This window comes from Salminus brasiliensis, chromosome 1, assembly GCF_030463535.1.
Source record: "Salminus brasiliensis chromosome 1, fSalBra1.hap2, whole genome shotgun sequence".
Lineage (NCBI taxonomy): Eukaryota > Metazoa > Chordata > Actinopteri > Characiformes > Bryconidae > Salminus > Salminus brasiliensis.
The window spans coordinates 22656599-22673955 of record NC_132878.1 but is presented as its reverse complement, the minus strand read 5'-3'; the positions used below and the strand labels follow the sequence as shown (position 1 = coordinate 22673955).

The 17357-nt window shown below is 39.6% G+C and overlaps 1 protein-coding gene across 2 annotated transcripts in view; it reads right to left on the bottom strand.

Moving 5' to 3' along the window:
- doc2b (double C2-like domains, beta) overlaps positions 1–16325 on the bottom strand; it is a 228954-nt gene extending 212629 nt beyond the window's left edge. The window contains exons 1-4 of one of the 2 annotated variants that reach the window (XM_072674602.1): positions 16077–16325; positions 9540–9630; positions 7171–7314; positions 6718–6847 (exon numbers count right to left, since the gene is read on the bottom strand). In XM_072674602.1, the coding sequence (XP_072530703.1) occupies positions 6718–6847; positions 7171–7314; positions 9540–9616 (351 nt within the window). In that variant the 5' untranslated portion in view covers positions 9617–9630; positions 16077–16325. Of the gene's footprint in view, positions 1–6717; positions 6848–7170; positions 7315–9539; positions 9631–14852; positions 14941–16076 lie in introns of those variants that run through there. The other variant, XM_072674610.1, reaches the window with a different exon arrangement.
- Between the last annotated feature and the right edge of the window lie 1032 nt (positions 16326–17357).

Here is a 17357-nt window from a genome sequence, read left to right as displayed (position 1 = left end):
GTGTGTGAATGTGTTAGCTTAACTGTTTCCAAAGCTCTCCTGGAGGACAGCCACTATTTCCAGTTTCCATCCAACAGTTAGTTTATCTTATCAGTCCTTAATTAAAATAAATCAGGAGAGCTGTTGGTGGACACAAATCCATACACCAATTGTGTTGCCCAGCTTAGATGAGGAACTGACATAAGGACCTAACTTGCGATTACTTCTTGTTTTTTCTTCGATTTCTATTTGCTCTTGTGGAAGTGGAAGTAAAATCCTTAATCCTTCAAATGTAACAATGCAACACATTCAGACACTAAATTTATGTATGTGAATGAGGTGAGTTTCATTTGTGATATGACTGACTATAAATGTACTATCAATTACTATATTACCAAAAGGTTTGAAAGTTTAAAGGTTTTACCACCCAGCCTGAAAAGATATCTAGGGAAAATGCTGTAAACAGCTGAAGTATGCAGAGATTTTCTTCTCCACCAACTCATCAATAATTTTCTGATAAACAACACATTCCGAACTTGACATTAAAATAAATTCTTGCCTGCTTAATTGTCAGACACAAACTTTTTTTTTTTTTTTTTTTTTTTCAGAATTTGAATCGTATGTCTTTTACATTGTGACATATGGCATGTGACAGAATACAGCCCTAAAAGACCAAAAAGTATAATGTCCTAAATTATAATGTAATATAATTTTTATGTTACTTCAGTCTGAAAATCAATTTCAGCCCAAGTCGTCCTGGAATAAAAATTGACCTTTTTACCTCATTAGTTCATATTCTTCGGCAATTCATAAACACATCCTCCAAAAGACAAAAGTCAGAACTGTTCACAGTGGTGGTGATCTAAACGAGTTTGATCCCCTTTAGCACTGTTTGGCAACAGTTTGGAGAAGCTTCTGACCTTCGAACCCCGTTAATAACAAGGTACTTAGAGCCCCCTTTTGCTGTTATGACCTGCTGCAAACGTGATGCACAGCAAGACTCCAGCTTCTGGCAGCGTTTCGGAGGAATATTAGCTCATTGCTCTTGGGCAATGTCCTCCAGTTCACTAATATTCTCAGATTTGTGTGCTGCAACTGACTTCTTCAAACCTCACGAAAGATTTTTTATGGGGTTTAAAGTCATGAGGCTCGTGGCCATGAGTAATGGGCTAAGATTCCTCAGGAATGCTGCCAGGAGCTCATAATTTGCAGCAGGTTATACAGTGGGGAGAACAAGTATTTGATACACTGCTGATTTTTCAGGTTTTCCCACTTGCAAAGCATGTAGAAGACTGTAATTTTTATCATAGGTAAACTTCAACTGTGAGTGATGAAATCTAAAACAAAAATCCAGAAAAATACATTGTATGATTTTTAAATAATTAATTTCCATTTTATTGTGGGAAATAAGTATTTGATACACCAGAAAAAGAAACTTAAATTTGGTACAGAAACCTTTGTTTGCAATTACAGAGATGAGACGTTTCCTGTAGTTCTTGACAAGGTTTGCACACACTGCAGCAGGGATTTTGGCCCACTCCTCCATACAGATCTCCTCCAGAGCCTTCAGGTTTCGTGGCTGTCGCTGGGCCACACGGACTTTAAGCTCCCTCCAAAGATTTTCTATTGGATTCAGGTCTGGAGACTGGCTAGGCCACTCCAGGACCTTAAGATGTTTCCTACGGAGCCACTCTTTAGTTGCCCTGGCTGTGTGTTTTGGGTCGTTATCATGCTGGAAGACCCAGCCACGACCCATCTTCAGTGCTCTTACTGAGGGAAGGAGGTTGTTGGCCAAAATCTCACGATACATGGCCCCATCCATCCTTCCCACAATACGGTGCAGTCGTCCTGTCCCCTTTGCAGAAAAGCATCCCCAAAGAATGATGTTTCCACCGCCATGCTTCACGGTTGGGATGGTGTTCTTGGGGTTGTACTCATCATTCTTCTTCCTCCAAACATGACGAGTGGAGTTTAAACCAAAAAGTTCTATTTTTGTCTCATCAGACCACATGACCTTCTCCCATTCCTCCTCTGGATCATTCAGATGGTCATTTGCAAACTTCAGACGGGCTTTGACATGCGTTGGCTTGAGGAAGGGCACCTTGCGTGCACTGCAGGATTTTAATCCTTGACGGCGTAGAGTGTTACTGATTGTTTTCTTTGAGACTGTGGTCCCAGCTCTATTCAGGTCATTGACCAGGTCCTGCCGTGTAATTCTGGGCTCATTCCTCACCTTCCTCAAGATCATTGATGCTCCACGAGGTGAGATCTCGCATGGCGCCCCAGACCGAGGGAGATTATCCGTTATTTTGCATTTCTTCCATTTTCTAATAATTGCACCAACAGTTGTTGCCTTCTCACCAAGCTGCTTGCCTATTGTCCTGTAGCCCATCCCATGTATTTTTCTGGATTTTTGTTTTAGATTCCATCACTCACAGTTGAAGAGTACCTATGATAAAAATTACAGTCTTCTACATGCTTTGCAAGTGGGAAAACCTGAAAAATCAGCAGTGTATCAAATACTTGTTCTCCCCACTGTAAGAGCATAACAGTGCTCTACTAAGTATTAAAGATACTTGACTTCAATAGGTAAAAAATTCTGAGAATAATAATTCTACTATTAGTTGTGTTGAGCTATTTACTGGTTTATTGCAAACAACTCAGTTAAAATGTTACTATTAAACTATCATAATTTGGAATTTGGAGATGAATAATTTTGATTGCAACTATACATGCCAAGGGTTGTACAGCAAAATGTTGTTTTTTTCTGATTTATCACATTAAATTTATACTAATCGGCCATAACATTAGCCATTATAAGGTGAAGGATCTGGGTGACTTCGACAAGAGTCACATTGTGGTGGCTAGACAACTGAGTCGGAGCATCTACAAGACAGGTGTTGTGGGGTCTTTCTGGTATGCAGAGGTACCAAAAGTGATCCAGGAAAGGACAACCAGTAAACCGGCAACAAGGTCATGGGTGCCCAAGTCTCACTGAATGAATGCATGGAGGTTCTACTTTGCAACCTAAAGGACTTAAGGGATCAACTGCTAACATGTCGGCGCCAGAGGCCACAGGACACCCCAGAAGGTCTTATGGAGTCTATGTAAAGTCCTCAATAGGTTAGAGCTGTTCTGAGCTGCTTCATGCCATTATTAGATTGGCATGAAACAATGAAACACTGCTCTTCGCATAACTTCATCTCAGATTATTAACACACATGGACTTCTATATTATGCTCAACATATCACAAACTTCAATCATTACCAACTACAAACCACAACGTTACTTCAAAATCAGTGACGTCTACTCTCAACATGCTCTAACTGAGCCTTTGAACGCAGATGGATATTTTTCAGATTTGAAGGATCAGCTTATGATGTCCAGCTCACTGATAATAAGGCTGTCACTCACACAAGCATAGAGATGTATGGTATACCATAAGGCATAGAGGAAGATATATAATACATGTCCATCCCCAAATGCTGGCGAACGCTAAGTCTCTCCTAGGTAAAAGGAATTTAATTACAACAGGATATTACACGGGCTCCTGGTGAATTGGAGTTCAAGAATCAATTTGAGTGCTAAAGGTTCACACCGTATCGCGCTATAACAGGAAAGCGCAAAAAGAACTTTAATCAAGCTTTCCGTAATGGAAGACAAAAGCTAGGAGAAGTACAAAAGTAATTGCGCCTGTTCATGAAGAGCTCTGTATTTTTTTTAATTGGTTTGCGGGAGAGAGAAGGCAAGAAAGAAAGAGAGAGAGACAGAGAGAGAGAGAGACAGAGAGAGAGAGGTACAACACATGAGTGAGAGAGAAAGGCCACTCAGGAGGCCCTTCAATTTTCCACAAACTCTCCAAAAAGAATCCTCACAGCAAGCATGAATGCTCTGCATAATTTGCCTCCAGCTTTGAATGACAACTAACTGCAGCGCTACACTAAAGCAATGGTTACTCAAGGCCAAAATCAAACAGCAACCCCTCGCTTTGCCACCTACGAGCAAAGAGGACGATGCGGGGCGCAAAAACCTCTGATTTGAGATAATTGAGATGAGTTGAGATGATTTATCTCTGAGTAGGTTGTTTATAATTAGCCTTCCTTAGATCTCGCAAACAACGAAACAGCTGAACGAAGATAGAGGAAAAAATTATTTCTCGCTGTGCTCCGAGCAAAATCTAGCCTCCGTTTTTCTTCTTTTTTCCTCTTTTCTTCTACAAGTTCACCTGGCACCTGACAGACCCCATATGGCAATGACAAAACAGTTTAACACCATTTTCTGGGTGTGTGAGAACATATGTGCTTTAAAAAATAATTACAGCACTAACAGCCTAATAGTCATTAGAATTTCCCCATTAGAATATTCTCAGCATATTCAGAAATCAGCACCGCTACATTAACCTTTATCTGCAACAGATGTTGCTAAATTAAGGGCCATGTTATGTAAAATAAAATAAAATAATGCATTTATTTAAGAAGATAATGGCTTTCTAAACACCCTGCCCCCTTTTCCACCTGCAAACCTCCATGGGTAAACTGTCTCATTTGTGAGTCCTTGGTGTATGGCTGGTGTGTGTGTGTGATTTGCACGAGAAGCATGTTAAATCACTGCTTCCATCTGGAACTGCTGACCCTGAAAGCTGGGCAGGGCCGTGGACAAACAATCCAAACAAAGCCTTCTACCGGAGTCTAAACAACATCAAAAGGCAGCGGACTGACAGTGAGCAGTTTATTTAGACACACACTGCCCCCTGGTGTGTCATGTTGGCCTTCTGAAAACACAACGCCACAACCTCTCTGAAACGCACTGGTTTTGGTTGTGTAGCTCTCTGCTGCTAGCGCATGGAAGCTTAGAGTTACTGCATCTCACTGTGGGAAAGCCATATAACTGTAACTGCATCTCAGTAAAAGCCATAAAACATTTACAAGTTAGAGATGTTTCTTCATTTTAGGACTTTAGCTTATAACAGTTAACTTTAATGGCTCTTTTCTAGAGGCTTTGTTGATGCTCGTCTTGTCCTAACACTCAGTTCAGCCCTAACTGTAATCTCAAACCAAAGCATTACAAAACTCTGTTTGTAATGTTGCTGATAAGAATAAAGAGTTTGTCCACGCAGTCTGTTAACAATTCAGCACCGGGCAGCACAGATACAATTCAATATCTCAATAGTTTCCACATATATCATGGTAATCTGCCAGGGAATATATTGTTGATAACTTCAATAATAAAAAATCCTCAGCAATAAATTGCGTTATTGATTAACTGGCTTGATGTTTGTGCAAACCATTAATGTCATGTGACTGAAAGAAGGAAAATACAGATACGTGTGGATTCTTGTGCCAGAGTGCAGCGCTACCCGCTCTTAGCCTTCTCTCAGGCAGCCTCATGAGACATACTGTTGGGTGTCTCCTGAACAAAACTGAAGAAGATGAATATGTTGAATGAAGCTATGTGTGAATACATTGTTATAAATGTCACAATTTTGAGTAAAGGTCCACAGTGCAGACTAGAAAAAGTAATTGATCCTCTGTGTTAATGGGTTTCAAATCTGGTTTGCCTATTAAATAAAGGCACACAAAGATTGACAAATCTGTTCTTCTCAAGAAAGATGAGGTTAGTGTGGTTTGTGCCTTTGTGCAAAGAACTGCAGGAAGGAACAATCCAAAATTTAATTGTGCAAATTTTATTTGCAGCTACAGGAAACATTTAGTGGGGGTAATTTACTGCCAAAGGAGGCTCTACAAGTTATTAAATGTGAGGGTTTACTTATTTTTTTCAATTTTACTTACTTAGTCAATGTGCTCAATAAAATACATGAACAGAACAACTGATAGTGTGTTATTAGATTGTGTTTGTCTATAACTGTGACATAGATAATACCCATACTACATTTTATTAGTAACCAATACAGAAATCCAGGCACTGCCACAGAGTTTACTTTTCCTTGCAACACTTATTCGCCACCAGACTGCTTTTGTTTTATTTAACAGTAAACTTGTGAATCACTTCTTGGTAATTTATGGTCTAACGTGAGGCAGTTGTGAATTTTGTATTGTTTGCAGCTCCATCAGATCTGTATGAGATCATTATTTTTGCACAAAGACAGTGTTTTGCATTGAAATAATATATGCATTCATGTTAGCCAGACCAGCCTCTGTACTAATCAGAGAGCTGTAGAATCAAAACAAGCATCATATAAATATATATATATATTTTTTTTAATGTAGTAAAGGGGTCCAGAAATGTTGCACAGTATTGTTATTTATCACACAGTACAGTATTTGGCACAGTTGAATGAAGTATGGCACTGGCAAGAAACCACATTGAAGAGGGGGCTATGTTGGCCAGGGGTGCAGCCACAAGTTAACGATAGGCTGAACAAAGAAAAACAGGGAGATTGGTTGCAGTCTCTTGAGATAGCTAAATACACACTGTAAAAGGACCCAGAGAAGCCCCATAGGGGACTGCAACATTACCTAATAAGACTTAAAGAAAATAATTAGTTCTTTTTTTAATTTGAACAGGGTTGTAAATAGACTTTTGTCACCCCAACCAGTCACACACTTGATATTTATACATCAAATAAAAAAATAAATAAACACATTCTTTTCCATCTTTAAGTATAAGTAGATACTTATGTGGTGATAATGATTTTATAGTACAGTAAGGACAGTGGTAATAAATTATAGTCTGGCCGGAGGGGGGAAAGAGGCAAAAGTAGCAGCAGTGTGTTTTACCTTGCAACAGTCCAGACAGAGCACCGAAGGAGTTCCAAGCAGCCCCAGAGCCTCCCCACACAGCAAACACTGAGACAGCCCGTTTCCCACCGCTGACCTCCTCATGTTCTCTAAACGCTCAATTAGTCGCCTGCAAAACACACACCTCAGTGAAGTTATTTATTTATTTCAAACAGTAATACAACATTCCAAGAAGTTCTAAAGTTAAATGCCATAATAATATACTGCCATAAAACACCATCATCTATCATAACAGCACTCAGGCCTTGTACAGATTAACATTATCAGTAAAGGTTATGACCTTTCCTGCTCGAGCAAGAGGCTCAGATCTCATGTAAATTCAAAGACGGTCCGTGTCAAAGCACTACAGCTACAGCAGCTTTAGTGAGCGGCAGCTCAAAAGGGCATTCAGAGAGAACGGACAAGAGCGATGCAGACAGATAAAAGCTCTACCCGATCCTGTGCTGCTCAATGAGCTCGAGGTGTTCAGCTCTGCGGATGACACTCAGGATGATGTCCAGCTCCCTTTTGTCCAGTGCCTGGGCCTTCCTCTGCTTCTCTGACTGGAATGTATGCACAGACCACCCAGTGTGTAGCCTGGTCAAACATACACACACACACGCACAACAAAGGCCACATGTAGATAGAATGTATGTTTGACAAGTAGAAAAGTACAGTGACTAGGGCTGGGCGATATGGTAAAAGTATTATCACATATTTGAAGACATTTTCACGATACGCAAAATTTACAGCGATATTTTGACATGCATTAGTAGCAACAGATTGATAAAAACTATTCAAACAAACATACTTATGCTTAGTACAGTGATTTTTTATAGTGCTGTACTCAGGACTACTTGCACTTATATTGAAATGCTTCATTGCTCAGTGTTCTTTAATCTCTGATATCCACAATATGCTCAGAAATATATTTTACAATTAAAGAGATCTATTCAAAATAAAAAAAACTGCATTAATCTATGAAGATAATGGCTCTCCAAACACCCTGCCCCCTTTTCCCCCTGAAAATATCTATGGGTAATATGGGTCTCATATTGTGTAATGTGTTTAATTTAATTTAATTTAATGTCCAATCCAAACGGCCATTAAGTCTTTTGTTTTTTAATTGTTTTAATTAAATAATATAATATACATCAATTGTGATTATTGTGAAACATAAGTGATTAAACAGTTTCCAAAAAAACTGGAAGAATTTGAAAAAGTTTATATAAAACATCTTCTTTTTTCTGTGAAAAGCAAATGGACTGACCATGCCAGAGTCCAATATCACTGAATGTGTTTGATAACATAAATGGTGAGAAGCAGAAAATGTCCTTCTTCCATCTCAGAGGAGTGGATAACTATAATAGCATAAAGAGTTTACACTCTAAATACTGACACATCTGATATTATATTTAGTTGTTGAGGTGTCTGGTAAATATGTTTTCTATCTTTTTTCTTGGGTTTAATGGCCATTTTGACTGGAAATTAATTCTTATTTTTTGTATAGCACTGTACTTTCCTTAATAAAAAAATATATAAACCGCACCCTTGGTTCTACTGTTCTACTACAAAGCTATAGTGAAGTACATGAAGCTATAAGGCCCTTATCTTGATTCCTTGAATATGTTTGTATGCTTCAGTCAGTTACTCTGGATACAAATCATGAGCTATCAGCTGATGATCTGGTTTTGACTAGTTTTGTTGATTATAATGGGTGTGTTTTATTTTTGTCATTGCTGCTTGCATTTTAGGACACAGTAACACAGGCCTGTTCACACAGCAAGTAAAATGACCTAAATCTGATTTTCTCACTAAATCCAATGTCCAAGGTCAAATTCAGTGTGTCCGTTCACACTGCCACAAAAAAGTTTTAAAGCTGGCAGTCAATTGCTTGTGTACAGGTGAATAATGCAGAGTGATAGATTCGGTCTTTATCAGAAGGTACTTGTCAGTCACAGAATGTATGGATGGCAAGGTTTGGTGCACACGGTACACATTACGTGTAGTCTATAAATGTGTGTGAAGATCAATCTAAATAATTTCTCAATACATTTCACAAGCACAAATTACAGAAAACGGTTCACTGCACCTCCAAAGAGCTTGCGTTAGCAATGTCCTGCATGGCAAGCACAATCACATCAAATCTAGCAGGCACAAACATGCTTGAAGCTTCTGAAAGAAAAAGTCAATTTCTGCTGCATGCTGCGAGCTCCCTGACACTAGAATCATGTAACAAATAATCCCCTTTGTCTGCAGTGACTTATTACTGGGTTATTTTCCAGTAAAACACCAGTACAACAACTGCCTATAGTAAGGGTGATAGGATACATAGCAGCTGTCTGACCCCAGCTCAGCCCCAGTTTCTCAACAGCTTTGTCGTGTCAAGATCAAACTGTATGAATGCATTCATACTGAAGATTAGTGCTGAACATGGAACAAAAAAGGTCATTATTTTATTATTTTATGTATTATTTTATCATTTATTATTTTATAAAAGAACAGTATACTAGTAAACGTAAATACAGGTGGGTCTTGTACTGAAAAGGTTTGGGAATCTCTGACTTAAGCTTTAAGCTGCTCAAGCAAACTGGTGTCTGAAATAAATGAAAGAAATCTTTCATGAAAAGATTTTTTGTCCTTGTACCAAACAGTGAGGTTGAAACCATGGTGTAAACTGGAATGTGACTTCTGTGTATTTTTTTACCCCTACTAACAACACATTCCTATTTCCATTTTAAGCTACACTTGATTACACAAGAGAGACATATGCTTTTATAAACGCTTTTCCTGCACAGCATCAGAACTGTAGAAAGACTTACTTGGCCCTCAGGGTTAGCTGTCGATCATTGGGGCAAACCCACTGGCTGTTCCCACTGCCAAACATGGTGTCTGTCATGCTTCAAACCGATTCTATTAAAAGGAAAAAAGGTAAATGAACATAATCAGTGTACACACAAATGTTTAGATGTTTTCACTAAAACAAATCCCAAAACTATTCCAATGTGTTCAACCTGTTCACCTTCAAAGGTTTCAAATAATTTGTGAGAAGACATTTTAGATGTGTTCAGAATAAAGAACAGAGCTGTAGATGATTCTGGAATGACAGAGAAGCTGTATAATATCAATGCCTTTTGTTCAACAAGTGGTCAAATCTCAAATAAGGTAACCCAACCCCAAATATAAAACTACCTTATATTACTGTTCTCAAATTACTTCAAATATTGCATAATCTCCAAATATTTAATAAAAACACTTTGAATGGTGTTAATAATAAAAAATTTTATTAATTAATTCAGCTAAACACTGACTATCTGATGGGGTCTACCTGATAACTCCTATGAAGAGCTTGCAATGTTGTTTGTGATTAGAGTATGAGATAAGGGAAAGGGCTGGACCGTATGTGTAACCTTAATTGTTAGGTGCTAATAGAGCATGCAATGTAGTGGGTGATTAGAACATAGGGGAAACGGGATGGACTGGGCCCTGTGTGTAACCCCAATTATTAGGTGCAGGATTTAGTCATCGTCCTGTAATATTTAAAAATGCTTTAATATAAAAAGTGGTTCCAAATCTTTGGAACAGCAGTTTCCAGATGTTTACTTTTAAGGCTGCATTTGATCGTGTCACTATTGGTTTGTTTGCTACAATCACAGAGAGAAGACGTACAACCTATCGGAAAAGTCCTGAAGCTAACTTTGAGCAATGAAAACAAGCCAGGCAATCAATGCCTCAAAGCCTTAAGCATTTGCCATCAATGTCAGTCGGTTTAGAAGCCATTAATGTTAGCCGTTTGCCTTGAGGCAGCGGTTAGCTCTGACGCTGCCATTGTGCATTTTCCACATCACAGAGACGCTGCACAGCTGCTTAGCACATAGTCATCAAGTAAGGGATGCCACATGGCTTCACCGCAAACAAGAGGGAAACATTTTCAGTCATGTGTAGCAACCAGCTCTACAAAGCACAAACTGGGAAAAAACCTAACGAGAAAAAACACAATGTCAGCCTATTGGATATACTCTGTGTTCAGCCCTTTCTCTGGGAATGACAATACATCTGTGGTTCTTTCATTGTTTCGGTTCTAAACAACGTGTGTGCACGCTCTTTCCTCCACAGGGCAGACAGGAAAGAAGTTGGTCCGTTTGTTTTGGCCCTGCCTGCATTTTCGGAGCGTTTACGCCTATTAAAAACACATTCTGCTCTGAAACACATTCTCAAGAGCTCAAGGTATGAATACGAGAAGAGTGTGAGCTAAAATATAACTCCCTTTTTAAACACCAAACCACAGTTGTTTTGCTGGCATTGTCTCTAAAAGAAAACAAAATGACATGAATAACTGGAATTGTTGTCTATGCATATATACCAACCGAAATTAAAAACTCTTGACATTGTGTAGGTCTTCCTCATGCCACCAAAACAGAGAGAGAGAGACATGGCCTCCACAAAACCTCTGATGGTGTGGTACAGTTGCAATTGCAATTATTCAACCCCCACTACAAATAAGGTTTATTAGCAATATTTTTTAAAACGTTCATCTGCTTGCAATAAACCAATCAAACATGCTTGACACAACTAATAGAACAAGGACTTTCTCCACCTTCAACACAGAATGACTACCTCAGTCTTACCTCACAACTATTCAACCCATTAACGGCATGCGTCTTTAGTTCTTAATAGAGCATCCTTTTGCTGTTAAGATCTGCTGCAAATGTGATGCATAGCCAGACACCAGCTTCTGGAAGCATTCCTGAGGAATCCTAGCCCATTCTTCATGGGCAGTGGCTTTTAGTTCACTAATACTCTTGGGTTTGCATGCTGCAAATCTGCAAATCCCACCATCTATCCAGAATCTTCCCGGACTTCTTCTGAAACAAAGCCTTTGAGGACTTCGAGGACTGTGGACTTCACACACTGCAGGTTTCCAGTGTCACAGGAAGCAAAGCAGAACCAGAGCATCACTGAGCCACCACCATTCATTCATTTGTCCTCCTCCAGACATACTGCTGATTTATGGGCCGGAAAAGATCCAGTTTTGTTTCATTGCTTCACTGGCTTTCTGGTTTGGTTTTGAGCAGATTGGAGCCGACTATTCGTGTGCTTTTGGGTCAGCAGAAGTGTACGGGTATGAAGACCTTCAGCGCTTAGTAGTCACCTTACTGTGCAAACTAAAACCTTAGTGTCTGCTGCCACCAATACTTGATACTTGTTGGATTTGTGATCATCTGTCTACACAGGAATTTGATGGTTCCCTCCTTCTGCAACATCCAAGTAGTGTAGCCAGTGTTCCTGGATCTCTAAGAGTGCCTCTCTGTCTGTATTATTTTCCTTGTTTGTGCAAGGCGGTGAACTCTTCTCTGAACGTTTTGGACAACTCTCTTGACTCTCTTGCCATATTTCTAACATGCAATCAAACGTCACAGTCAACAACCCCCTAGCCTGTCCAAATATTTGTTTTATTAGATGTTTTATCTCAAGAACACCTGATTCAATGATGAAGCTCCTGATTTGCCACCTGATTTGCAAATGCGTGCTCTTATGTGGGATTCTTTTCAGGGGGTTGAATCATTTTGAAACTGGACCCTGAGGATTACCATTGGCAATGTAATTTGAAGAAGGTTGCTCAACTCCCAAAACGGTAACAACAGTTATGAACAGAAATTAACGTATCCTGTATCAATTTGAGACAAAATCTAAATATCAGTTGTTTGTTCTTGGTGGTTCAATTAAATATAAAATAAATGAGCTTGCTTTGACTGGCTGTCCTGTATAGTGCCTTGTTCAAAAAGTCCTTAGAACTGAAACATTGAGCAATATGAATGGGAGTACCAAAGTGTGGAAGTTTTAAAGCTCAATTTCCATATATGGCCTTGACGGGGGAGCGAACTTTAAAACTTACATGTCACTCCTTTACTTCAGAAAACATTCACTTTTCCGTTATAAAAGCCCCATTAAATCTAGATATTTTACCTTATATTTTATCTTTCTCATTTAGGGATTCTTATAAGAATATTTTAAGACCATTTAACATTTTCAGACGTGTTTCACTTATTATTATTATTTATCTAGTAAAATTGCCTTTTTCTAAACAAAAGCATTTATCTTTTGCAATACACTTCTCAAGCTATAGAACCATTTACAACCGTGAACCTTTGGGTTTCTTCTATAGAAGTGGTAGGAGATGAAGTAATGAACATAGCTACTGTATTAGGTAGCTGTGTTTATCTGAGCTGTGATAGAGCTGTGTTTTATCGGGGTTGTGATACATGAAAGCATGGTCATGAGAAAAAAAACACCCGTCACACACACACACACACACTTACACAGCTCGTTTATGACTAAGCGACTCCGTCTGTTTACATTTCCATGCGACCTAATGCCCTTTGTACAGCGCTGCTGGGTAGGCCTCCGACACAGCTGAGTGTAAAACAGCAGCTGTAAAAAGCAGAAGTTTACTACACAACAACTTCTTGTCATTGTTGCTCTGTAGCATGAAGACTGTTTTGTTTGCTTTCTGCCCCCTGGTTGCGCATGCATCTCTATGATAACGATGCTCAGAAACCCGTCTATATGCAGTATTCAATATTGCAAAGATCAATGCTGTAATAACGATTAACAAATTAATATATTAGGAGCGCCAAATTCAATGAGCCCTTGATAGAAGTGTCTGTCAATTAAATTCATATCAACTCCATTTTAAAGTTATGCACAGTAATACACATCTTGCACATCTCAAACCTCATCTCATGCATGTTTGCACGTTGTTACAGGGCCTTGAATCTGTGTTTGTAATCAAGAAACTCTATAATAGCATGAGGAAGAATCACTGAGAGGAACCAAGACTCAAAAGAAGAATCTCTGAGAACCTGAGGAAGAACCACTGAGAGGAACCAAGACTCAAAAGAAGAATCTCTGAGAACCTGAGGAAGAACCACTGAGAGGAACCAAGACTCCAAAAGAAGAATCTCTGAGAACCTGAGGAAGAATCACTGAGAGGAACCAAGACTCAAAAAGAAGAATCTCTAAGAACCTGAGGAACGACCACTGAGAGGAACCAAGACTCAAAAAGAAGAATCTCTAAGAACCTGAGGAAGAACCACTAAGAAGAACCAAGACTCAAAAGAAGAATCTCTGAGAATCTGAGGAAGAACACCTGAGAGGAACCAAGACTCAAAAGAAGAATCTCTGAGAACCTGAGGAAGAACCCCTGAGAGGAACCAAGACTCAACAAGAAAAACTCTCAGAAAGCATGAGGAAGATGGCAATATACATATTTTATTTTACAATTACCTGCCGCTACTGATATGATCCCCATATTACTGTACATCACTCCTCAGAAGGAAACCTATCCTCTGGGCTGTGACAAATAAAAGTTATGTGCTGTTAAGAATTGATCCCCTCAGATAAACCACTGACTAATTTGAAAAGTTTATCAGGAAAGTTTCAGAGGACAATTTGGTGGGCTATCTTTATCTGTATTTTTGGGCAGTAACATGTGTGTTTTTCCTTTTTTACTTACTAGGAAAAGGGTGGACAACCATAATTACATGTTTGTTTGTTTTTTTTTAATTTAGGAAAAAAATAATTATTTAAATTAATTAAATATATTAAACATTAAATGTGCTATAACCATTGTACATGTTTTTGTTTTTTGTTTTAAATTAAGCAAAAACTATAACTAAGTATTAAAATGTGTAGAATTGTGGTCTCTGGACCATGTCATTTGTCCAGGGGTGTCAAAACCTTTTGCATAAAACTGCATATGGCAACTGTTTATTTCTCAAGAAAGCATTCAGAAACATGTAGAAAAGGAACAGTGCACAGTGTTAGGGATTCAGAAGGATAACAGGTTCTACTCACGGCAAAGGAAACACTCTTACTGCTGTTTTAACCTGGCTGTGTGCGATTTAAAGTAACCAGCATTCCTAATGGATATACATTTCAGCCCCCTTTTCTCCCTGAAGCAAAGAACAAACGATTGACGGGAAAGACTACCCTTATAACATTAACCACGGAACGGCGGCTCCGGGCGTTCCAAACTCAACACACCTTGGTAGCTGTTCAAGCCAAATCCACTCAAAAGCTGTTGGCAAACAAACACACACGGACAAAGAGAGACGGCGAGAGAAAGTGTTTACCTTAGGAGAGGGGCTGACCATAACAAAAGCAGAATCAGAAAAGGAAACTTATGCCAGGACCTTACTTCTGAACTAGGATGGATTTCCTCTTCCACGTCTAAAGCTTACGCTTCACAAACACAATCCCTCAAAACCGGTCCAGGATCAGTACGACAAGGCAACTTCCACAAGGCTCCACAGCCAACCTGTCACACCGGTCACATGACGGGAGAACAAACCTTCTGAAACATCCTGTTCCTCTGCTGGCTGCAGTGATTGAACTGCCCTGATGATAGACTCCCACAGACCGACCACTCTTAAAGGGTTTACTATTGAACTGGCCTTCAGCCCTGAGCGCTATATGTCACTGTGATCTTATTTGGAGGGCCTGGCCGATCCCCAGAACACTCCAGAAGGTTGAGGGACAGCTACATTGTTTCTTTTACATGGGCAGCTGCTGAGCTTAACAGAAGCTTAGTGCTTTTATTGTTGGTCCGAGAGAGCTCATATTAAGACTAACTAATGGGGATAGGCATTACATGCAAGACTTTTCATGTTCTAAAGTCATTTAGCAGCAATAACGGATAATGGACTATTAAGATATTTAACTGAGACAGGTTGAAGTTAACCTTTTAATATCCATATCTGAAATGGTCAATATGTTCCGAGCTTCTTGAGCACAAACATGAAGGAATGTCTCAGTATTGCAAAACAATCAGCTTCATGTAATATTGAAATGTAGGTTGTATTAAGTCCCTAAATTGCATAGATTTAGGATAAAATCCAAATGAGAATAAAAGTACAGAAATGACCTGTAATAAAAAATGTAATACAAATAGGAATTGATGCTGTCAGATATGCATCCTACATATAAATATATGACATTTTATCATAATGTAGTTGTTATACAAGAATGAGTTAACATGTGCAGGTAGCTCACGAAGGCACTATATGCACTGTAAATTGACTTCAAGCTCCATGTAACATATTGTCAGTAGCACATGCTATGCTACTAAGCGTTGCTACATTGATTGACAGCAGCTCTGCTCACTGATGCAACATGTCAGTAAGTAGCGGCAGTATGAGACACGTACCTGTAACTGGTGAAAGCATGACACTGTGGGAGATCAGTCAATTAACAAGTCCTAAGTCCTTAACAAGTCAGTGTCACAAAGTAATTCAGGTTACTTTCTTTACCCCCAAAACTACATAAAGTCAAACTTGCCCACAGATGCCCAGCCTCACCTGGTGACGTTATGTATCCACACTGAAGTCTCCCAGCTGCTCACGCACCTGCACTGGAAGAAGAGGTCAAAGCTGAAGACGCACGATAAAGGTGGCAGGTGGAGCACAAAAGACTCAGTGCCCATAGACAGTGCAGAACAGACGCTGCCTGCCTATTGTACCCGGCTCCCTTTGGTTTCCTCCCCCGGCAAAGCAGAGACTGTCCCACGGGTCCTGGCTCTGGCTTCGGACAATGGCTGTGCTGAGCTTTATCTCCAACTCTGCAAACAAGTGAAAAGGGGAAAAAACAGAAACGGAGGTCACATTACGCCACTGCCCCCTCCTCCCCCCAGCACAGTGGAGAAAGGAGAGGGAGGGCCATGTGTGTGTGTGTGTGTTTCCTCCCAGATACTCTGAGCAGGTTTCCAAGGAGAGAAACACCACAACCTTTGTGTTTATTTCATCATGAAAAGTGAATAAAGGCCTTGTGCTGCGATCACAGTACCGGTCCAGGGATGCATCGTTATGGGGATGATTGTTATACTGTATGTTTTATATCCATCTGAATAAGCATTACAGGGAAATATACAATTCTATGTTTATGCATCTGAGAAAATGATATGCAATGATATATTAAATCTGACAGTGTTTGTTTGTTTACATAAAAACTCATGAGCTTTAAATAACAAATATACAATACACTGTATGTGAGTGTATTAGCCTAACAACTTCCAAAGAAAAAGTCAACACCCCAAGAAGATGGTCTCCTCACCCTGTCAGCACTTAGGTACTGTACGTTGTCTTCTACAGATTTGCAGTCAAGGTTTGCAGGACGATCTCCGGTCTCAGGGGGCTGCCAGGAGACCGGCCATCCCACAGCAGTGGTGACCAGCATGAGGAGGAGGTGCCAGGCTGTTGTGGCTGTGTATGGTTCTTCCGCAGTCTACTGAGGCTCCTGTTTGTTAAATGAATAAATTGTTAAATTGCTAACATGTCTTGTTTCTTCAAACTTCCATCCTCCAGTCCAGAGTCAGTGGCACAGTAAGCTGTTTGGCATTGGCAGAGAGGATTTGGCAAATTGTTCATGGGCACAACCCACATACTCAGCTCTGCTGCTCATCCCACAAATGCATGTTCATTTCCAACGGTATAAGATTTATTGCCAAAAATCATTGTACCAAACACAATCTCCTAACACTTTTGTGCTAAATTTATTTTTAACCAACGATCTAGTCAGTTGTCCCTCACTATCCCTGCCCACTTCAGTCTAATACATTGCACTCAGGTGTCTAGTTTTTTATC